The sequence below is a fragment of the Equus asinus genome, chromosome 19 (assembly GCF_041296235.1).
Source record: "Equus asinus isolate D_3611 breed Donkey chromosome 19, EquAss-T2T_v2, whole genome shotgun sequence".
Taxonomy (NCBI): domain Eukaryota; kingdom Metazoa; phylum Chordata; class Mammalia; order Perissodactyla; family Equidae; genus Equus; species Equus asinus.
In genome coordinates this window covers 16617566-16641929 of record NC_091808.1, presented here as the reverse complement: position 1 = coordinate 16641929, position 24364 = coordinate 16617566, and the positions used below count along the sequence as shown (strand labels likewise).

At 41.1% G+C, this 24364-nt stretch overlaps 1 protein-coding gene across 4 annotated transcripts in view; it reads left to right on the top strand.

Annotated features, from left to right (window-relative positions):
• Positions 1-24364, top strand: part of SGPP2 (sphingosine-1-phosphate phosphatase 2) — a 122338-nt gene that overhangs the window by 61524 nt on the left and 36450 nt on the right. Inside the window, exon 1 of one of the 4 annotated variants that reach the window (XM_070489652.1) lies at positions 11904-12149. The exons of the other annotated variants lie outside the window; for them this stretch is intronic. Coding sequence (XP_070345753.1) covers positions 11976-12149 — 174 coding nt within the window. The 5' untranslated portion in view covers positions 11904-11975. Of the gene's footprint in view, positions 1-11903; positions 12150-24364 lie in introns of those variants that run through there. 4 annotated transcript variants of the gene reach the window in all.

Sequence of the window (24364 nt, the reverse complement as noted above, 5' to 3'; positions counted from 1 at the left end):
CCCAGAGAGGGTAGAGGAAATGTCTTCCTCCCCTACACTACCAACACCTATTCCTAAACAATGTGTAGGTGCACCACAGCTGAGTCTGAAAATAAAGGAAAAGACGATTAAAATGTGTTTTTATGAGGACCAGATTGTAGGTGAGTATAATTGGTCTCATGCCAGCTCTTCATTGCTACTGTGAAAACAGCTGGACATGAGCAAACTCTGTAGAAATAGGATCTGTACCATTTTCTGTATTTAAAATATGGTGTCAGGTGCACTTAAATAGGAAGGAAGAAGAGAAGTTCCATGAGTCAGTCATTGTTTCTAAAAATAATGTTTAAAAAAAGAAGCATGCAAGTCTACAGATGGCATAGCACTTCCAAATGTATTCTTAATCTAACATCAATTTTGTAAGATATTAATACCTACATTTACATCTGATGAAACTGAGCATGGATATTAATAACATCCAGATCTCATTCTCAGTCCAGTCCTCTTCTTCTGTGTAAGACCTAAAAGAAAGGATCTCTTTGGGACAAATGAGGAGTCTTTGGACCCAACAGGCTAGACCATAGGTGGTAGATGTCGAGAAAATATTCATGGATGGGAAAATGCACCCCTTATGAAAGTTCCAAGAAAAAGAATTGTATAATTAGTCACTATAAGATATATTGGGTAAATCCGAGTGGAATTTAAAGACATTTAAACATTCTGTAAAGATGACTGTTTCGGTTTTTTTCTTTTAATTTTAAAGGAAAGTTTGCACTTTTCTCTCAATGCCGAAAGTTCTGGCTTTGCGTAGTGTCAGTTTCTCAAAGTTCCTGGCAGGTTTTCTTCAGCTGGACCTTAGCAAAAGAGTTGCTAATGGTTCGAGAGCCTGAAGGGGTTGTTAATGTCAGAGCTGATCTTAAAGTACTTTCACGAAGCTCTTTTTCAATCTACACTTTCTCCTGCAAATGAAAACCTGATTAGATAAAACACTCAATACACTCTTGGCTTAAAAATAAAAGAAAGGAAAAATAGTGACCCTTGTGACCTTTACCTGAGCCCTGTGCTCCTGGAAAACAGAAACCTGGAAGATAACCCTCCCACCCTTTTGTGTTCCAGGAAATGGCTTACTACAAGGAACCATCCTTCCTCTTACAACTTAGACAAGACTCACAGGTGACCCCCTTGTTTCCTGTGACAGGGCCAGACACTAACCCTCCAATTCCCATTCTTTGTCTCATAAATGATTAGCTGAACTCCATCCCCACTGGCTAATCTGGACAAAATACCTGCTCCCTTGACTTGACCATGTTTTAGTTGTCTCTCCATCCCTAGACCCCTGAAATTTGACCCACCCTCACCTCAGCCAGCAGACAGCCCCTTCTGAGGATAAACTGATCCTAGAGTAAAATGTGCTCTGATCTACTGTCCTATGCACCTCCCCATCCCCAGCGACCATCTTTCTAGCCTGGTTCATTCCTCCCTATAAAAGAAAAGGCCCTTTCTGCCTAATCTTTGAACACATGCAGATCTCACTATCAGAGGGGTCTCCCTATTGCAATAGTACCATCCCCTCCACTTGCAATAATCCTTTCAAATAAAGCCTGTGCTTACCTAGGTCCAGATTTGTTTTTCGTTTGACAAAGACAATAAAGATGCACAGAGAATTCAACCCTAGCATACCTGTGTGGCCACACTATAGTTCTCACTTTCCGGTATCATTTGTGGCCAGATTTACTGTGTGTTTATTCCCCTTCTGCAACATACAATCTTTTGTATTGCAGAATATCGCTCAGGAAGGCATTTGGAGTCCTCCTCTAAACAAAGCAACATATGAACAACAAAGAAAGTGAGAAGAAGGAGTGTTTGTTTAGGGTAGTTAAATTCAGCATTGTAGGGGAGGAAGACATTTCCTCTACCCTCTCTGGGTTCGTCTGGCCAGAGAACGAATTAAATTCACATGAGACAGAATAGCAGGAGAAAATTAAACAAAGCTTTATAACATGTATACATGGGAGAGGCTCAGGCAAGCTGAGCAACTCACCAAAATGGCTGAAGCCCCCACTTAAATATCATATCCAGCTAAAGACAAAGGAGGATGTTGGGGGTGGGAGGAGTCAGTTACAGGAGTTTACCAGAAACAGGAATAAGATTATTATGCAGATGTAAGTCCTTGCCTTTGGCATTGATTAAGAGTTTCTAGAGATAAGGTCATCCCCTTTCTTCTTCCTGGTACAGAGAGGGAGGGACCTTTACAGATGGAGATCTCCTTTACAATGTAAATGTCTCTTAACAAAAGGCAAGCAAGTTCCACTCCTCAGAGCCTCCTTCCCCGTCCCAAATAATCCTCATGCCAAAGAGACATAGCTTGGCGTGGCCGAGACCAGTCCCCCACAGCATCCACTCGGGACTAGCTGAGAAAACTAGGTGGAGATCTAAAGACTGCTGCTCCAACCAAAAGCGGTTTCCTAACTTTAGTTTTTTAGGCCCAAATCACACACGTCAGATACAGCTATACGCAAATGGAACTACAAAAACACCTTCCCCAACCAGTTATTATATTATTTCTTGTGTTTCTCTCACTCTATGTATTTGAAACCGGACTTTCCCAGCGTTAATGAGAACCATTGGGAATTTGGTATCTAGTACCTTCTCCTCAGTTGTGTCTAGATAGCCCATCACCTTGTTTTATTATTATAGTTCACAAAGAATATGGATTTTAAAGAGTGCTATATCATTTTTAAATAATATGTAGAAAATCTATTTTAATTCTATTGGGACACCAAGGCTATTGATTGACTCATCAAATATGTGTTTTGCTTTATGTGCCAATTAATTTAGGGACCTTAATTTAGCCAGTTATATGATCAGGCCTGTAATAATGAATCATACAGTATTTTTTTCACGCCTGTAGTATATCTTAGAAGTTATGTATCAGAAGTTACACAGTATTGAAGAAGTTGTGTAGTCTTTTACATTAGATTTTTAATTACCTCCTAGAGTATTGGCTATAAGCTATAAATCCTAAGACATTTACCAATATAAGTGACTTGTTTATTCTTGTTCTCATGAGCTTGGTAGATCCAAAAAGCAGGACTTTTAAACCAAAACATCTAAATGATCTCCCTTAACATAGGGAGATGTGAAACAGAAAAGCTACAAAATTAACACAAGCAACTTAAAACAGTTCATGTCCGTTAGGTCTGTGCTTCTTAGACTGATATGTCTTCTACAGTGAGCAGAGTCCAGTTCTCCAGGGAGCCACGGTTTGTGCATCTATTCATTTAGTAAAGATTTTTATTCTCTCCTGGGCACTTGTAATTTTTTATTTCCAACATTTCTGGAAACATTCCCTCGGTTCAAGCCTGCATCATCTTTATTTTGTACTATTACATTAACCTTCTAATTAGTCTCCTTCCAGCTATTCTTATGACCGTCAAATTCCTCCTCCCCACAGTGTGTAGAGAGGCCAATCTCAAATGCAAGTATGACCAGGTGCCACTCTTTAAAACATACTAATATCCAAACTCCTTAAATTACCTAGAAGGCCTTTCACAATCGGACTGCTGCCTAAATCTCTGCCTTTAGTCCTCTTCCTATCTGTTGTCTTCTCTGGAATCACAGAACCACTGATGACCCCCAGTCCCTGCGTTTCAGGCATAGCCGCACGCTACTTTATGGTTCCTTCCTAGTGTTGCCACAGGCTTACGTGATCTCTCACTTGCTCTGCCTGCTGTAAGTCTCAGCACAGGCGTTATCTCTAGAAAAGCTGCCCTGAGCCTTGTATCTGTGTTTCTTACCAGATGATTCTTTATTGTTCCTTGAATCTGGCACGTAACAGCAACTCAATACATAATTATTGAGTAAAATAAATAAAGGCCCTTTCTACAAAGATGATTTAAGACAAGTCCTCCTATGGGGACAGACATGTAAAGAAGTAATTACAGTTCAGGGTACTGAAGATACCCTGGAAAAATCTACAAAGTTCTAAGGTAGCATCCTGGAGATCTTTTTAAAATGAAATCATTCCCCATCTGGAATGGTTCCCCAGTGGCCCTGATGGAAAGTCAGGACCCAAATTTGGTCAAGATTCCATCAAGGTTTTTTCAGTATGAAAACAGTAATTCCATATGTTTCTGAACTACCAAGGAATCCTTGAACCAGAAACCAGATTGCATTTGCTTTTTAAGAAGAGCCTCAGATCTCTTTCTTACCTTGTAACTGGTGAGCAACAACTTTTAAATTTGTTTAGTCATTCATTCATTTAACAAACGTCTGGCAAGAGCGTATTATGCAATACTATGCTACATGCTGGGGATTAAGCAAGGAATAGCAATGAACAAGACAGACTTGATCTAGCTCTCCTGGGATTTACTTGTGGGCAAAACAGACAGTAACAGGTAACTCAATAGAGTAATTAACGATTGTATGGTTATTAAGGCATGATCAGGATGAGAGCAGAGACCTATGTTAAAGAAGGTGGTCAAGAAAGGGTGCTTCATGGTGCTTTCATTTAACTTAAGGCTGCAAGGATGAGAAGGAGGAAGCCAGGAAAGGGGCTGGGGGAGAAAGTTCCAGGCTGAGATGGATGGAAAAGGCAAAAATCCGGAACCATGCCAGACACTGTTCCAGACTCTGGGTCTCGAACAAAGCAGAGCATCCACTTGTGGTGGGGATGGGGCTGATGAAAGAAAAATATGTAGTTTAAATGCAGGCAGGGTAAAGTTCTATGAAGAAAAATAAAAGTAGAGTATAGAGAGTAGTGAGAGGCAGCTGGGTTGGGTAAGGTGATCAGGGAAGGCCTTTGCGAGGAGGTGGCATTTGGGCACTGGGATGACTTATAATTAGTTTACTTATAACTCACATTTAAAATTGTTTATAGCAAATCTAGAATGTTTGAAATTTAGCAACAATCTTTCTGATTGATTCCTATACTCATTTAGAAACCAGCGTTCCCCAAGAAGTCTAAATGGCCCAGCAAGCCAGTCTTCTAAGAAGATAGCTAGATTTTAAAAGTGTAAGGCCACCATTGAGTTGGTCTTTTCCAAGTTTAAAACAAAAGATTTGCTGTGATTCAAGCCCAGTAAGACATTTCATTCCATCATTGTAAAAATGCTTTCCTTGCGCACCGTCCTGTGGACCGTATAGTGGAATGTGGAAATTACAGAGGAAAGGACTCAGAGAGCACAGTTGTGCCTTTTGGCCTGAAGGCAGACACTAGCAGGCCCAAGTGAAGCCTCTTTCATTACAAAGGGTCATGGGGAGGTGACAGCCCTATTTGGGAGGTGCTCACTGTGTAATCAACAGCCCCTCCTAATAGGGTTAGAGTTAATCACTCACTGGCCGGCTAGAACATCAATGGCGCCCTGCTCTCCTCCTCCATTTCGCCTGTGCGCGTCCACCCTCCTTCCTTTGCTCCCTGCAGTGAACAGGCGTCAGGCAGGGGGCCCTCTGGGACGCTTGTCCCTTCCTGCTCAAAGACTGGCTCCTCAGGAGGAAAGTCACCTAACTCCAGGGGAGGAGAACCAGTTCTTCTCTGTCTGGGAGGAGCCTTGTCATGAAGGCATCCTGCCAAAAGTGAGAAAGCAGCAGCAAAGATGGGAGGATAAGGGAAAAAAGACAGTCTCTCGGAGGAAAGACGTTATTGCAGCCAAAATCAAAAGGAAACTTGATTTTCAGAGATGACAGTCTGGAGAATATTTACATGTCTACAAACCCTTGTGAAATGCAGTGTAATCTTAGTTTTTAGAATATTTTTGTTTTAGGAGGTGGTGAGTTCTGGTTTTGGGTTGAGCTCTGAAAGTTGGTGTCATTAATGTTTACCCCAAAAGACACTCCCATGGGGCTTATTGGCCCAGAGGTCTCTTGGCAGAGAGCCTAAAGAATCAGGATGCCAGTGCCCTGGACTAGAACTGAGAATGTTAAATTCTCACTGTGGGCCTGACAAGGAGTCTGTCTGAACCCTTTGGTTGGTAGACAGGTGTTACCAGCAGGTGGAATTAAACCCGGGGTCAAGGAACGGTTTATTTAGTCTGGCTGAGAGGTTTCAGTCCTGAGGTGTGACAGGCTTCACCTGAACTTCAGGGCTTAAGTACTCTCTTACATACAGAAGAGACAGGTATAGAAATCACGGGTATAGAAATTTCCCAGGAGAGAGGTGAAATCTCAGACCAGGACTGGTTACTTTCACAAGTGAGATGTGAAGGTACTGGTGGTGGGGGAGGGGAGCAGTGCAGTAATGATGGTGTGGACCCTAACTTTCCCGGGAATATCTCCGTTTTCAGAATATATCCGTTTTCAGTTTGGAAGGGAAAGAAGTGATAACCAGGAGGGGAGGCGGCCAGTGAGGAGTAAGTGGGGGTACTGATAAGCCTACAGCTGACTGAGGGTATAGTGGAGATGGTAGCCTCAAGTCTGTAGACTGATTTGGGCACACAGAGTTGGTAGCCAGCCCTGTTTATGGTCGTCATGGTGACAGTTGTTCGAAATGAGTAGGAAATTGGCTTTGCCCAGTGTTGCTAGCGCAGCCCGCAGCATCAATCTGAGAATGGAAATAGATGTTGTGTAAAGAAATAGAAGAGTCCATTTGGCTGTACCCCTGATTAGTTGAGTAGATACATATCCAGGGCGCCCTCATCGAAAACTGACATCATCTGAGTTGTCCTAAGTGAATTTTCTTCCCTACATCCTGTGATTATGGCTCCCATAATTTTATTAGCCCTCATATTGAGTTTTTATTCGTATGCATTTCCTTAGCTCTCCATTTCCTTCCCAGCCTTTTAACTGGTAATTTAGTTTGCTCATGGACCACAGCATGACAGAGCACCTCATCAGGAAATAGAGCTTCCCTCACATACGTGCAATTGTCTAGGAAACGTAGCCAGTGGTATCAGCATTTAGAGACAAAGAACACTCAGACTTGAGGGTTTGGGGATGTCATCAACTATTCCTATCACCAGTTAATTCAGTGTTGACTTTCTTGCCAAGTAAGAGAAGTGGGAAGATTTGAGCATGTGTGATGGAAAACAAATCCAGACAAACAGAAGGTCTCTAGCTCTTGAACTTTCTCAGCCAAGGACCATTAGGACAAGTGCTTCTTTAACATTGCTTCCAGGATTAGAAATGGTTTTAATCCTTTGGGGTTGCAGCAGGAGTCATGTGAGCCTGCACATAAATCCAGATTTCTTTCTGTGCCGTGCAGTTCTCTGCTCATGCAAAAGGCAAGCCACCAAGACGCGGTTGACGGTGATTCAGAACTTGGGTGGAGGAGGTTATGTGGCTTGACTCCTTGGAGTCTTTAATCCTTCCAGAAGTAAATCTTTTTTATTTCTTTTGAGTGACCACCACTCAAATCTCTTCTAAATTCTATAAGAACGTAGACTGATAAACTTACTGAGGCGAGCTCTAGCTTCAAAGGTTCTTAAACCTCAAAAGCCAGCTTTTTACAGGAGGGCGACATGCAATGACTTAACTCTGACCAACTGTGTAAGGGCTGAAAAACTAGGTGTTCAATGTTGGTGATCTTTAGCCTGGAATCAGGCTCGCGGTCTGTCAGGTCAGGACCATGGCTGCCCCAGCCTCACCACATCCAGAGACTTTCTCACACACAGATGCTGCCATAGGAGATAGGTGAGGGCAGTGAGGTCACGTTTTCTTGTCTCAAGGTAATTCAAGACTAGGCACTCTCTGAGGCTAGATATGTTTAAGGATATACTGAGCTTGAATCCCATTTTAATGATATCTATGCTTTTTCCAACTGAATTTTTTTTTTCCAGAAAATTATGAGACACATTACAAAAACCCAAATGGTTTAGTCTACAGAGCTGTTTTTGTTTTGTTAAGGGTTTGGGTTTTGGTGATGGTCAGGTGGGAAGGGACAGGTAAAAACATTTGTTTTATGACCAGCATTTTTAAGACGAGTGCTTTCTTAGTCTTTACGGTGAAACAGAAGTTTGCCTGGGTGCCACTAGAATGACCCGGGCTTTAAGAAAGGTCTAGGAAGATGTCCCTTATGCCACCTCGTAAGTTTTCCTGTTTGCGAGATGCACTCATAGAACACAAGTGATAGAATTGTGGGAACATTTCTGAAATATGGATGAATTAGAGAAATTGGCCTGGATGAACTGGGAGAGTTGCTCAATTAAATTTTAAAAAGCGCCAGGAATTGGAGTAGTACGTGAAAATGTCTTGGGAAAATGTACAGATCATAAATTGGTAATTTAAATTTAACCTACTAGCATCCCCGTCTTGTTACAGCTAAGCAAGTGACTTGCCAGGGTTCTTTGAAGGTAGAAAATAGTGCTTTCCTGAATTACTGCCAGAGCAGGTCCCATGTCTGCTTTGTCACATGCGCCAAATAGAGGCTGCTGTTGGCAATGTCGATTTTTACAACATCTAAATGGCTCCCCAGCTGTTGTATAAATAAGCAAGTGAGGATTTAGATAAAGACCACAGCAGCTCATTATTAATACACTCCTGAAAAGCTCTAGCTTGCTGTTGCTAAAGATAAGAGTGTTGGGGAAAATGATAGCTCATTTTAGAGGCTGATATTAGAAATGGTTAGTGTTAGAAATGGTACAGCTACTGAGACAATGTTTACTGTGTGTAAATTCTGTCTTTTGAGACTTCTTCAATTACAGAGTTGAATTGCCTTTTAAAATATGTATGGGCAGCCGGCCGGGTGGCATAGCATTTAAGTGCACACGTTCGGCTTCGGTGGCCCAGGGTTTGCCGGCCCGGATCCTGGGTGTGGACATGGCACCGATTGACAAACATGTTGTGGCAGGCGTCCCACATATAAACCAGAGGAAGATGGGCACACATGTTAGCTCAGGGCCAGGCTTCCTCAGCAAAAAGAGGACGATTGGCGGCAGATGTTAGCTCAGGGCTAATCTTCCTCAAAAAATAAAAATAAATAAGTAAATAAACAAAAATATGTAGAGAAGGAAATAAAAAGTTGAAGTAGTCCATGTCTTACTCTGAAGATTGTTTTTAAATGCTATATAACTGATTTATTTCTAGTTGAAGAAAAGATACCCATTCAGAGGACATCACTTAGAACATCTCTTTGTCCTAATCACCTGCTCTGGAACAGTCTGCTTTGGGGAGGCCTAGGGAAATATCGAAACTTTATGATCCTGGTAAAAAGATCTCTTTTCAGACTATATAACCCATTAAAAAAATAACCAAAAAATAGACAAAAAAGGGTGAGAAACAAGAGCATTGTTATAAAGTATAATAAGGAATGATCAGGAATTCCTTCTCTTATAGCAAAAGCTATATATTGAAATGATTGTGAATCATGAATTTTATTAAATATATTATGAAATATTTCAAGCGTTTTCGGGCTGAAAAAATTCAGAGAGGAGAAAGCAGGTCATTTTAAGTGTTAAAAGCATAGGTTTATATTGGTTCACTTACCTTCGATATTCAAGTCTACCTTCCACAGAGATGTGGGGCCAACTGTTGTAGGGCTGTTCCCATTGCCAGATGTCAGCGGTCTCAAGTCCCTGGTAATAATTGCTTTGGATCAATGTGTAAATTACAGACCATCAGGGCTTCTTTTAGTGACTGGAATGTGTGGGATTATAATGTCAGTGATCATAATGTCTGTTTTATGTGTCCCCATAGGTTTTATTTCCTCATCTGCACCCCTACTATACACAGAGTGGATTTCATTGATGGAGACAAATGGTTCATGACAAGGGAAGACGCTTAAGTCCTCGTTTCTTCACCAGTCCAGACTGAGACCTGTATAGAAAGGATGGAAGATTCTCAGTGTATTGGGGGTAGTCTTGGGGCAAGGATTCCTCAGTGGCTGAGGGCCTCTCTTCCTCTCATGCTTTTACCAATGTCGGTAGTCCAGGACTCTTATTCCTTAGAGGCCATGTGGACCGTAAGATCCCCCCCATGCAGTTGCTCTGGCCATATTCGTGGTCATGCCAAGAAATATGCTTGGTGCAGTGGTCATTAAGGGAAATACCCTAGCATCAAAATTGGGATAGTGGTTGTCACAAAGGCAACCAGTTGGTCTTGCATGTAGCCCAGGATGCTCTTGCAGAGCCCTCAACATCTGCTTCATCACCTTCCTGATGTCATCGTATTTGGCACCTTTCTCCAGATGGCAAATCAAAGCCACAAATCAAATCCTTGAAAAGCCCTTCTTCACCCCAGAGGTGTGGACTTGGAAGGCCAAGTCAGTGAGCTTCCCATTCAGGTCCGGGATGACCTTGCACAGAGCCTTGGCAGGATGAGGGACACAGGAATAATGACCAATGACATTATACTACAGCTTGCCAGAGGGGCCATCATGATCCTCATCCATGATCACCCTAGATCTAGCATAATCTCTGAGCAGTGATGGCATAGACCATGGTCTTATGTTCCTCTACTTTGCTAAAGTCATCATGGATAACCTTGGCCAGGAGTGCCAAGTAACTTGGTCTGTGGTTGGCATTGCTGACAATCTTGAGAGAGTTTTCATTGTCACAGTTGTTTCCCTTTCCCAGCATCATGACATCAGCAAAGGGGGTCTGGATGATAATCCTTTGACTCTGCCTTTCAAATAAGCACCAGCCTTGTCTACGGTGGTGAAGATTGCAGTGGGCTCTATGAGGTATTCAGCACCACATCACCCCATTTGGTGCTGGTGCGGTCTTGCTCTTGGAAAATAGAGACGGAATTCCCATTGACTGTAAGCTTTCTATTCTCAGACTTGAGGGTGCATTGAACTTGCTATGAGTAGAATTTCTTAACGTTTGGTCCATGTTATCAAGGTCAACGAAGGAATCACTGGAGGTCACGGTATCCGCTTTGGAAGCAGCCTGGTGACTAGGCACCCAATAAGGCAAATCCACTTAATCTAACTTTTACCATAGTGACAGGGATGTGGCTGGCACTTCATAAAAAGCTGAGGCCTCTGTTGAGTGAAGAGGAGCTGAGAGCGCTGCATGGGTTTTAACATGAAAACGAAAGTAATACATTTTAGGCCAAATCCAGGTAGCAAATATGGATAGCAAGGGTTACTAATTGTCCAAATCCATTTGGTTCCTGTGTTTCAGATAGCAAGTAGCATGAGTTTTGATAGCAAGAAATTTGTCCAAATGTTTATTTAAATCTATTCAGCTCCAGATTTCAGAAAGAAAGAATTTGAATAGTGAGAGATACATGTATATTTACTGCTTGCTTACATGCATGTATTCATTCGTTCAGGACCTAGGCCTGTTGCAGGAACTGGGAGATAAAACAACCATAGTCTTACTAGACGCAAGCATCTGAAGACGAGTGGAGATAGATAACTGCATAAGTATGAAAGTACAACTGTGTTCCCCAAAGTGCCTAGTATGTGAGATGAGCTTTTTGTTTTTTTACTTTAAATGTGTTCGTATTAGTTATAACATATGTTACAAAATATAACTAATAGTCCGTGACTTCACATGTGTTTCACTAAAAGCCAATTGGAAGACCAATATTAAAGAAATGATAACATGGGTGGTTTATGGATGTGACAGAATCTGGAAGATAGTGCGTGAACCATTGTAGTTTGAGAAATGCTTATGAGAACTGAGCAGAGTGATCTGGGAACACAGAGGAGACTTCCAAGCCAGGTTGGTAGGAGAGCCACAGAAAGTGTCCCATTGGAGGTCCAGATATGTTCCAGTTAAAACCATGCTGACTTGATCTTGAAAATAAAGAGTTAGTCATTTAGGCTGCTTTTGCCCCTTAAAGACCAAGGATGATGCTTGGCTGATTGGTGAAGGTGATTGGTGTAGAATTCAGCCAGTCAGGCTGTTGGCTCAAATTGCTTGGGGTGATTTCTTGGGGCAATTTTTCTGAATTTGTTGGGGTTTTTAACCTGTGAAAAAATCCTGTTGCAGGTTTTACTGTTTTTTTTTAACTTTAATTTTAATTAATTTATTTTTTGAGGAAGATTAGCACTGAGCTAACATCTGCTGCCACTCCTCCTCTTTTTGCTAAGGAAGACTGGCCCTGAGCTAACATTCATGGCCATATTCCTCTATTTTACATGGGATGCATGCCACAACGTGGCTTGGCACGCGACGTGTGTATCCACACCCTGGATCCGAACTGATGAACCCCAGGCCATCAAAGCGGAACCAGCGAACTTAACAGCTGCGCCACCGGGCCAGCCCCAGCTTTTACTGTTTTTGATGCAGGTAAAAATAGTAAGAGTCTTAGATTAATAGTTAATCAGCCAAGACTGAAGACACTCAGCTTGAAAATTCTAAGACTACATTTAATTGAAGTTTGTACTTAAATGCTTTTTTTTTTTTTTTTCTGTTGCCTAGGCTGTCTGGTTTAAACACAAAGATTTGTGGCAGCATACTTGGAGATGGAAATAATTTGTGGTTTAATCAGATGAGAAGGTTGAACATGGCATGTGACTAACATCTGTTGCTTTTTCACTTTCAGGAGTCTATAAAAATAAAGTTTTTGATCTTTTTTTTTTCTTTTTGAGGAAGATCAGCCCTGAGCTAACTATTGCCACTCCTCCTCTTTTTGCTGAGGAAGACTGGCCCTGAGCTAACATCTGTGCCCATCTTCCTCAGCTTTGTATGTGGGACGCCTACCATAGCATGGCTTTTGCCAAGCTGTGCCGTGTCTGCACCCGGGATCTGAACCGGCAAACCCTGGGCCGCCGAGAAGTTCAATGTGCGCCCTTAACCGCTGCACCACTGGGCCAGCCCCATGATCTTTCAATATTATTTTTGCTCTGGTCAGCAGGACTGACAATTAATATACTTAGAAATGTGAGCGAGCAGTCTAATGAAAAGGTGTTTCCTTAGTAATGGTTACATTGTTTTCCGAAGCAAATTTCATTTGTGTTTGCATGAAAAATTCAAACAGCACATGAGGTACCCACCTGAGACCTCAGTTCTAACCCCCAGTGGATCTACCATCCATAATTTCCCATGTATCTACATTCACTTTTTTAAATACATTTTTAAAAATGCAAATAGGATCAAAATCTGGCAGCCTCTTGCTTTTTTCATTCAACAAAGTATCTCATAATTCATTTTTTAACAGTTGCATAATTTATGTAACCAGTGTCCTATCCTGAACATTTAGTGTTGTTTCCAGGTTTTTGTGGTTGGTTAGTTGTTTAAAGGAGGGTGGGCTTATGCATGATTTTAGCTTTTGTATGTGCTCTACATTTCCTTGAACTGAAGACACCTGTTCCCTCAATGGGCGCCATTTGGATGTGATGTCTCTTCCATGGGGAGCAAAGGACACTGATCTCAGGTTTCTGCTGGACTGTTCATTGGTAGGATGGTATAGATAAGAATTTGGCAATGTTCTCATCACATGTGACATCTTACTCTCTTAGCCCCAGGGGCAATCAGATGGCCTCTATTGAGCTCCACATGGATCTAGTGAGTTAGGATCATAGAATGTGGGTTCTTTAAGGGTAGGTCTCTGTTCTTGTGTATTATTTGTCAGATGCTGGATGGTGGAGTGTGGAGAAAAGATCATAGGATTTGAAATCAGAAAACAAAATTGAAATAAGTCCAGCTCCTCTACACTGATTGCACTATCTTTGGCAAGATAGCCTCTGTAAGCTTCAATTTCCTTATCTGTAAAGTAGGAATGCTATGAACACTAAAACAAATAATGTCTAAGGGCCAGCCCGGTGGTGTAGCAGTTAAAGTTTGTGCATTCCACTTCCACGGCACAGGGTTTGCCAGTTCGGATCCCAGGCACCGACCTACACACTGCTTATGAAGCAGTGCTGTGGCAGGCATCCCACATATAAAACAGAGGAAGACGGACACAGATGTTAGCTCAGGGCTAATCTTCCTCAAAAACAAACAAACAATGTCTATGAAAATACACTCTGAAAAATCACTGCACAAAAATTAGTTATAATTTAACCCAACTCCTTCTTAATAATGAAAAGGAGGCCCAGTTGGTTTGAAGTAACTTTCCTGAAGACATGCATGCACATATGACTTAATTACTGATCTTGGTACCTGTGGAGTTTGGCTTCAGAAATTTGTGAAGCAGATCTGAGCTTGAAAAAAATGGAGCATTAGAAAGAGCAAGAAAATCTTCTAACTTAGTTATTTTATTTTTCTCACCTGCTGTTTGTGCTTTCGTTATCGTATCTCCATTTTTATAGAACTCAGGAGATGTCAAGACTAGTTTTCTGAGAGTCTTCTGTGATTTGCGGTGTTTGCACTGTAATTTCTTTGTTTTGGTGCTTCGGGCATGGAATGAAATTTTATTAGATTGAAATTACAATTACTGCTGGCAGTGATTCACCAGCACTCCTACCCCACACACAAACACACACAAACCACATGACACACTGTAGAAGCACTCTGAGTTTTTAAACGTAAATAAAAACAATGCCTCAAGTATGAGAGGACGTTCACCAATTGAAAACAACTTTTCCCATTGGATGGTAAGCAGTAGTCTCTAGAATGTTCCCGAATAACCATAACAAAGAAGTGCTTTTAATTCACTCCCTGAAGCCAAATAGAGACTACAGAGCACTGTGTATTCCAGGAAGAAAAAAAAAACACTGAATGCTGATTAAACAGAAATCCAGGCTAGTGCAGTCACTTTTTGCTAAAAATTTTGATCCGAAAAGCCTCCACAGCTAAAAATTGCTCTTAAAATGAACCCTGTACTCATGGTTTTGAATAAGTGGGTTTTCAGCAGCTTTCTCTGTGGCGTGTGTGGTCACCTCCTCAGTGCCCTGTAGAAGTGGGGTTTAGGGGCACAGTTGGGCAGGACTTTTGAAGAAAAGAATATTAATTGTCCCTATAGTTGTTTCTATTGAATCAATATTTGAAGGTGTTGTCAATAACAGTTTGGAGCAAGGACACAAGGAAGACATATTTCAGGACCTGTCTTGGTTTCTGCTTTCTTTTTTTAATTGCGATACAATTCACATATCATAATATTCATTCTTTTAAAGACGATGCAAGGATTTTCAGTATATTCACAAAGTTGTGCAACCATCACCACTATCTAACTCCAGAACATTTTCGTTTCTCCAAAAAGGAACCATATATCCATTAGCTCTCACTCTCCATTCCCCTGCCTCCATCCCTAGGCAACCACTGGTCTCCTTTCTGTCTTTATGGATTTGCCTATTTTGAACATTTCATGTCAATGGAATCATCCAGTATTTGTCCTTTTCGTGTCTGACTTCTTTCACTTAGCATGCTGTTTTCAAGGTGCATCCCTGTTGTAGCATATATCAGTACTTCATTGCCTTTTATGGTAAAATCATATTCCATTGCAAGGATATACCACATTTTGTTTATGCATTCATCAGTTGAAGGATGTTTGGGTTGTTCAAACTTTTTGACCCTTGTGAAGGATAGTGCTAAAAGCATTCATGTACAAGTTTCTGTGAGGACATATATTTTCAGTTCTCTTGAGTATAGGAGTGGAATGGTTGAGTGTCTGGTCTCCCTTTAGCCAAATCATCATATTAGTAACCTGAGAAGAAGGGGAATGCGCTTAATTTGGATGGATTAAGAAACAGGATGAATATGTACTGGGAGAGAAGCTGTGGTCTTTGGGTTACATCTCATTGTTCTGTGTCTCCAACAGCTTAAGAATGATATAACTATGGGGCCAGCCCTGTGGCCAAGTGATTAAGCTCACGCGCTCCACTTTGACAGCCCAGGGTTTCGCCAGTTCGGATCCTGGGTGTGGGCATGGCACCATTCGTCAAAGCCATGCTGAGGTGGCGTCCCACATGCCACAACTAGAAGGACCCACAACTAAAGAAAATATACAACTATGTACCAGGGGTTTTGGGGAGAAAAATGAAAAATAAAATCTTTAATAAAAAAGGAGAGAATGATATAACTAATTCCTGACTTTTTAAAAATAAATCCACTGATAGACTATAAGTCCTAGTGATTCACAGCGTTTCTGCCCCCTGAGAGCTGAGGGCTATCATATATTCCTGTTGCTTAATTGCTTATGCTATGATTTCTCCATGGTGGAGGGAGCTATGGGTGTAGTCAGGAGAAAGATCTTAGAGTTTATCTAAATTTGTATGTGTATGGAGGAGAGGGGTGTAATTTGAGAAGAGCCTCATGGCGCCCCCTCCATCCTGCAGAGGATTTAGCTTTTATATTATAAAACAGTGGAGCCCTCCACACCATGGGGATGGGGGTGCTTTAGGCGGAAAACGACAAGTGGTAGGAGCCAGCAATCTCAGCGTATAAAAAAAAAATGTACGGCTTTGTTTTTAAAATCTTGTGGCTGCTTTACTAGCAATAATGTTATTGCAAAGCTCTTCTGTTTTCTAAACTGTTTAGGTTTTATTTATACTACTGTGAAGAGTAAAGTTCTGTTAATTAGAGATGTGTTAAACATGGTAAAGTTGCTGTTTTAGATTGTAACAACTAAAAAGGGCTACCACACTAAGAGAAAATGTGCTGTCTTCTCTGCTGGCCCCCAGTGAGCTCAGCCATCAAGAAAAGACCCCAAGTTGCAAGTTCCTCCACACTGGAAGGACACGATTCGTATTGACAGAATTGGTTCACTAGAAAAGCCTTTTGTCGGCCTGGGATCAACTGTAGACTATCCAGAGAAGCGGATTTTCTTTCCACCTGTATATTTCCTTTAGCCTGCAATCAGGGAAGAAATAAGAAAATAGGCTAGTTTCTCATCATGAAAGCTAGTGGGCCCCAGCACCACAAAGGAGATCCAACCAGGTTGTTTAGGCGTTAATGATCTATAATTGCTTCCTGCCTTGCCTCCTCAGGAATTTTTGCTTTTACATATAGGCCTTTGGGGCCTCAGCCCAAAGTAGCATGATGGATGATGGAACTTAATTTGGTCCCTTTAGGTAGGAGGGCCCTTCAACAGTACACAGCAAAGTCCTCCATTTAGGACAAGTCATATGAAGTTAATCATTATACTCTTTGTGAACTAAATGGAGAAATGGTTCTCTTCTGCCATAGTACTCTTTTCAGTAGCGTTATTATTTAGAGCAGTTTTAGGTTCACAGCAAAACTGAGCAAAAAATACAGAGAAATCCCATATACCCCTGTCCCTATACATGCACAGCCTCCCCCATTATCAACATCCCCCACCAGAGTGGGACATTTGTTACAATCGATATTGCTACATGGACATATGATAATCACCCAAAGTCCATAATTTATATTATGGTTCATTCCTGGTGTTATAAATTCTGTGCGTTTGGACAAATGTATAATGACCTGTACCTACTATTACAGTATCATAAAGAGTTTCACTGCCTTAAAAATCCTCTCTGTTCCACTTATTCATCCCTCCCTCCCCCAAACGTCTGGCAACCACTGATCTTTTTACTTCTCATAGTTTTGCCTTTTCCAGAATGTCATATAGATAGAATCAAATAGTGTGTAGCATTTTTCGGATTGGCTTCTTTCACTTTGTAATATGCATTTAAGGTTCCTCCATGTTGGGGCCAGCCTGGTAGTGTAGTGGTTAAGTTTGGCGCACTCTGCTTCAACAGATTCAGATCCCAGGCATGGACCTACACCACTCATCAAGCCATGCTGTGGTGGCAACCCACAAACAAAATTGTGGAAGATTGGCACAGATTTTAGCTCAGGGCCAGTCTTCCTCACCAAAACAAACAAATACAAGATTTCTCCATGTCTTTTCATGGCTTGAAAGCTCATTTCTTTTAGTTCTGAATAACATTCCATTGTCTGGATGTACCATAGTTTATTTATCCATTCACTCATTGTAGGACATCTTGGTTGCGTCCAAGTTTTGGCAAATATGAATAAAGCTGCTATAAACATCTGTGTGCAGGTTTTTTGGGTGGATATAATTTCTCAACTCATTTGGGTAAATACTAAGGAGCAAGATTGCTAAATCTTTTAATAAGAGTATGTTTAGTTTAGTAAGAAACTGTCCAACTGTCTTCCAAAGTGGCTGTACCATTTTGCATTCCCACCAGCAATGAATGAGAGATCTTGTTGCGCCATATTCTCACCAGCATTTAGTGTTGTCAGTGTTTTGGTTTTTGACCTTTCTAATAGATGTGTAATTATATCTTATTGTTTTAATTTGCAGTTCCCTAACGACATGCGATGTTGAGCATCCATAGTAATGTATTTAATGTCTTAGACCTGTTGATTCTGCCAGATCCAGCACCTCCTTTTTCTTTTTTTAGCAAGATGATGCTGTTTTATTGGACTGATAAAATGCAAAGAAGGTTTGCATACTTTTTGCTAATTTTTTGATTCATATGCTTCTTGAGAGCAAAGATCTTGTCTGTCTTGTTCTCCATGGCATTCCCCAAACCAGCACAGAGTCTGGTTATTCACTCGCTATATATTTGCTGAATATAGTGGGTTGCATGGTGGCCTCCAAAAAGGCATGTCTACATCCTAGTCCCTGAGACCTGTGAATACTACCTTTTTTGGAAAAAGGATTCTTGCAGGTGTTATTAAGTTAAGGATCTTGAGATGAGGAAATCATCCTGGATTATCCTAGTGGGCCTTAAACCTAATGACAAGTATCCTCCTAAGAGAAAGGCAGAGAGAGAGTGAAGACAGAACAGGAAGAGACAGAGGAAAGAGGAAGAGGCACTGGGACCACAGAGGCAGAGATTGGAGGGATGTTGGCCACATTCAAGGAGAGTCAGAAACCAGAAGAGGCAAAGAAAGTACTCTGCCCCAGAACCTCCAGGAGTGTGGCCCTGCTGACACCTTGATTTCACACTTCTGGCCTCCAAGCCCTAGGCAACCACTAGTCTATTTTCTATCTTCATAGATCTGCCCATTCTGGATATTTCATGTAAATGGAATCATACAATATGTGATCTTTTGTATCTGACTTCCCATAATTAGCATAATAGCACCTTCTTTTGTATTCTAAATATATTGTAATACCCCTTTTATTTTCCTTAAATGAAATTCATAGGTAATATGACCTACTTACACACATAGTTAAAAAAATATATGCCTTATACACTCTTTGTCATCAGTATCAAAAGGATCTTTTCAGACACCATGACTTCTCAGACAAGGGAAACAATAGAAAGAATAAACAAATGGGACTTCGTCAGACTAAAGAGCTTCTTCAAGGCAAGAGAAAACAGGATTGAAACAAAAGAACAGCCCTCTAATTGGGAAAAAATATTTACAAGTTATATATCCAACAAAGGGTTAATCTCCGTAATACATAAAGAACTCACACAGCTCAACAACAAAAAATCAAACAACCCGATCAAAAAATGGGCAGGGGACGTGAACAGACATTTCTCCAAAGAAGATATACAGATGGCCAATAGACACGTGAAAAGATGCTCATCATCACTAATCATCAGGGAAATGCAAATCAAAACTATACTAAGATATCACCTTACACCCGTTAGAATGGCAAAAATAACCAAAACAAAAAGTAACAAATGTTGGAGAGGTTGTGGAGAAAGAGGAACCCTCATACACTGCTGGTGGGAATGCAAACTGGTGCAGCCACTTTGGAAAACAGTATGGAGATTTCTCAAAAAATTAAAAATAGAAATACCATATGACCCAGCCATCCCACTAAAGGGTATCTATCCGAAGAACTTGAAATCAGCAATTCCAAAAGTGCCGTGCACCCTTATGTTCATTGCAGCATTATTTACAATAGCTAAGACGTGGAAGCAACCTAAGTGCCCATCAACTGATGATTGGATAAAGAAGAGATGGTATAGATATAGTATATATATATATATATATATATATATATATATATACAATGGAATATTACTCAGCCATAAAAAAGGATAAAATCATCCCATTCACAACAATGTGGATAGACCTTGAGGGTATTGTGTTAAATGAAATAAGCCAAATAGAGAAAGAGGAACGCTGTATGACTCCACTCATAGGTGGAAGTTAAACAAACAGACAAAGAGAACTAATTGGTGGTTACCAGGGAAAGGGGAGGTGGGGGGTGGGCACAAAGGGTGAAGTAGTGACCTGTAATATGACTGACAGTAAGTACAACTGAAATTTCACAAGATATTAAACTATCATAATCTTAATAAAAAGTAAATATGTATATGTATATGTATATATATATATATCTGCCTTATAATAAAAGGTAACTTTTAAAATAAGTAAATGCTGGGGCATGTACACCCTAGAACGTTTCATAGGATAGTAGGATCCTTGAACCTATAAACAACATCACCGTGAGTGTGCCAGCTACAGTGGCTCATACACAGGTGCACTGTATTGGAGTCTCAGGTACAATAAGTGGCATTTCCATTGGTTACTCAATTTCCCTAAATAGTGAACAATTCTTGGTAATGTTCCAAATAAACCAAAATTCAATCTTCCCTCAGTTTACACAGTAGTTATGTTTTCGGAAACTTCGATGTTTGTTCAAACCTTGCAAGAAAATATGTAGTGTTTGCTTGTAAAAGAGAGTTAGGCTCTCCATTCAGAGGATTACAAATAGGCTTTTCACCTGCATGAATGTCTGGCAGAACACTCAGCAGTCATGTTAGACACAAAGAACAATTTTCATAGAGTGGCACAATCTCGTGCATTGAATGGCATATAGCATCCCTGCTCTAAATGGCAGTGGTGCCTGCAGTCATTGAACCAACCAAGAATGTCCCCTAGGAGACCACACATCCCTTTTGAGGATCCATGGTTTAGGTCTTCTCGACTTAAAAAGCACTTCCATGTACAAGATCACCTCTTGGTCCGTAGTCCATCCATTTCTTTTTTCTCTTTTATTTAAGTAATTTCTCACTATTTGCCATCCTCCCTACACTTATAAACCTGTTCAACATTCTTCCATCTTAAAAACGAAAACATTTTTTAAATCTGTCTTCTGCCCTACTTCTGTTGACCTCGATCACACCTTTCTCACCTGGATTTTGCCGTATTCTCTTGGCTGATTTCCTTCCCTCTAGTCTTGAAGTCTTCACCCCCACACCGCCCACGGCATCAGAGGGATTTACCAGACATAGAGATCAGAGCTGGTCATGCCTCTTTCCAGAACCTCCAAGCGGGCTGAAGATTCAGATGCTCTCCAATGTGGTGTCTTGTTGCCAGGCCCACCCCATAGTACTGCTCCTCACTTTTCAGAAAAACTTTTGAAATGTTAAAATGTTGAAACCTAATGCCCAACGTTATGGTATGAGGAGGTGGGGCCTTTGGGAGGTGCTTTGGTCATGAGGGTGGAACCCTCATGAATGGGATTAATGCCCTTCTAAAACATACTCCAGAGAGAGCTCTCTCACTCCTTTTGCAATGTGAGGACACAGCTGAGAAGATGACCATCTGTGAACCAGGAAGCAGGACATCACCAGATGCCAAATCTACTGGTGCCTTGATCTTGGGCTTCCCATCCTCCAGAACTGTGAGAAATAAATTTCTGTTGTTTATAAGCCACTCAGTCTGTGGTTGGTTGTTATAAGGGCCCAGGCTGACTAAGACAAGTGCTTTTCAAGGTATGATTGACGTACAATGAATGGCACATATTTAACAGCAACCTGTGCAATTCATCCATTTAAAGCATACAATTCCATAACTTTTAGTGTAGTCCCAAAGTTTGAACATATGTAAAATGTAAAATTTGGCACATTTTGACCTATGTACATACCCGTGAAGTCATCACCATAATTAAGGTAGGGATCCATTCACCACTGCCCATTAGTAATTTCTTTCCCCACTCCTTGCCAGGCCCTGATCTGATTTCTGTCCTATAAAGACACTTAGATTTTCAAGAATTTTATATAGACAAAATCATATGTACTGTTGTTTTGTTTGATTTTGGTCTGGCTTCTTCGTTCAGCATAATTATCTTGAGATTCAGCCGTGTTGTAGCATGTGGCAACAGTTCATTTTTGTTTTTCTTGCTGAGAAGTATCCAGTTGTGTGATTATACCACAATTCTATTCACCTGTTGATGGAAATTGGGTTGTTTCTAGTTTGGGGCTATTACAAAGAAGTCACCCTAAACATTCATGCACAAATCTTTGTGTGACTTATGCTTTCATTTTTCAGGGCTGAATACCTAGGAGTTGCGTAGCTGGATCCTATGGAAAGTATGTGTTAACTTTTTAAGAGACTGCCAAACTGTTTTCCAAAGTGGTTGTACCATTTCACTTCTCGTGCAGTGGTGTAGGAAAATTCTAGGTGCTCCCCATCATACTCCTGGTTTGCTCCGTCCTTTCATCTTAGCCATTCTAATAGATGCTTGGCGGTGCACCTCACAGTTTAAATGCTAGTGTTCCTAACCTCCTAGGACATGCCATTACGTACCACCCAGTATGACGTCTCCAAGCCTTTGCTCAGGCTGCCCTCGCAACTTGAATGCCTCTCTACCCATCCCTCATCCTAGTTAAACCATCTTCCTTTAAGGCTTAGCCCCGGCACTCCTGGCCTTCCATGTTGAACCAAAGTCTCTCTCTCTATATATATATTTTTTCTATGATTGTTTTTTCAAAGCATGTTTGCGTTATGATGAGATCCTCTGTCTGTGTGACTTTTCCCCGCTCAAGGACGGGGAGCTGATACAGGACTTGGCACATCATAGGTTTGCAGTAACGAGTGTAGTGGCAGAGACAGGATTCAGCACCCTATCTGTGACGTGAAAAATAGAGCTCTGTTTTCTCTTGTTTAAAGAGAGGTATCAGTGCGGTAATTGTTATTTGACATTTATTAATCAGAAACGATGTGTAGCTGTGGTAATATTTTTAAATGAAATGAATAGTTGTCCTCATTCTTAAAAACATCCTTCAAACGTGGAAGGGGAAATATAAATGAAGTCAAAGGAACTCATGAACTTCAAGGAAATTAAATTTTGTCTGGATCAGAGCCTCGCAGTCCATCTTCACTTTATGATTTTAATGTTTCCTGCCTGAGCATTTTGAGTATTTTTGAGCAAACTAGAATTAATCATTATGCCTGTACTATTTTGATTATATTGGTGAGTGGGGCAGGGGCGGGGTTGAGAAAAATAACGCAAGTAGTTTCTGAGAAATTCTTGGTAATCAATAATATCCACTAGTTTTCTGACTCTCCAAATAGTAGTTGGTCCCATGTGGTTTTTCCAGGTTCACAGGAGGGAGGGAGAAACACAAGAGTGAACCAGTTCCCAGGACGGTAGTTCCTGGTAAGAAGAGGATGCTCAAAAGGGTGACTCTCCAGGTCAGGTTAGGAATCGCAGCTATGGAGTGTGCCGTGGTTGTCCCTGAGCCTTAAAGCCTGGGGATTTGGCCTGCTGTGCTCAGGCTTTGGCTGAGTTTTTAACCCAGAGCAAAGTGGTAGCGACGCACAAAAACATACGCAGCGCCTTCTAGGGCTACTAAGTATGCAGGAATAATGCTCAGAATTAACCAGCAACTAAATGAGTTAAGGGAAAGCACCAGAGTGTGGGAAACCCTAAAGCAATCTGTCTGACTAATCAAAATTATTTGGAAATAGCCCTTCATAGTGGGTTTTGTTCCAAAGCAAGGTAACTCCATCCATCGCAAGCTAAATAAAGCCCTAGAAAGATCGATATGATCATGTAAGACGGAAGGTTTATGATTACAGCTCGTGACAAAGTGACCTGTGCTAGAGTACAATGTACCGCAGAGCTTCTCAAATTCTCTTGTGCACACAAGCCGCCTGGGGGTCTTGCAAAAATGGGGGTTCTAATTCAGTAGATTCAGGCTGGGGCCTGAGAATGTGCATGTTAAAACAGTGCCCAAGTGGTGCCGATGCTGCCTGTCCTCACACCACACTTTGAATTGCCAATGCAGAGGCTTATGTAAACAGGTGGCTCTTCCTTCTTTTATAACAGATCGTGAAATTGTCCTGTAAAGGTCTCTGCCGAAATAAACAGGTCTATTGTTAACAGTCTTATTCCTCTCCAGAGGGTGTGAAAATCGAATTCTGATTTCTGTCTTCTGCTTTAAGAAGAAATGAACGGGGAGGGATTTCTTCATGAATGGCATCAGGAAAAAAGTCATTTGAAAAAACTCCAGATTGAATCGCCTTTATTTTAGGGTTGAAAATACCATACCATTTATTTTACTGATGCTCCTGATTATTGAATGAAGTTAAATGAAATCCAGTATGTTGCCTACGTACATCAGGAGGAACAGTAGCACTCAAAATTTCTTTAACCAGAAGTTCCATAAGAACAGCCATTGTTCTGGTTAAAACTTGAAAACAAGGGCTGTCTGATTTGAATATTCAATCATCTTTAGCCCAGGACCATCCTGTGTTTGGAGGCACTGTCCTGTGGTAGTTTAAGGCACAGCTTTTGAGGCTAAGCTCCCTAGATTCAAATGCAGTGCGTCTGGCCACTCACTGACTGTGTACAATGGTTTACTCATCTGTAAAATGGGTCTAAACTCTACAGGTGTTACTGGATTAAGTGAGTTAAAATTGTAAAGCTCTTA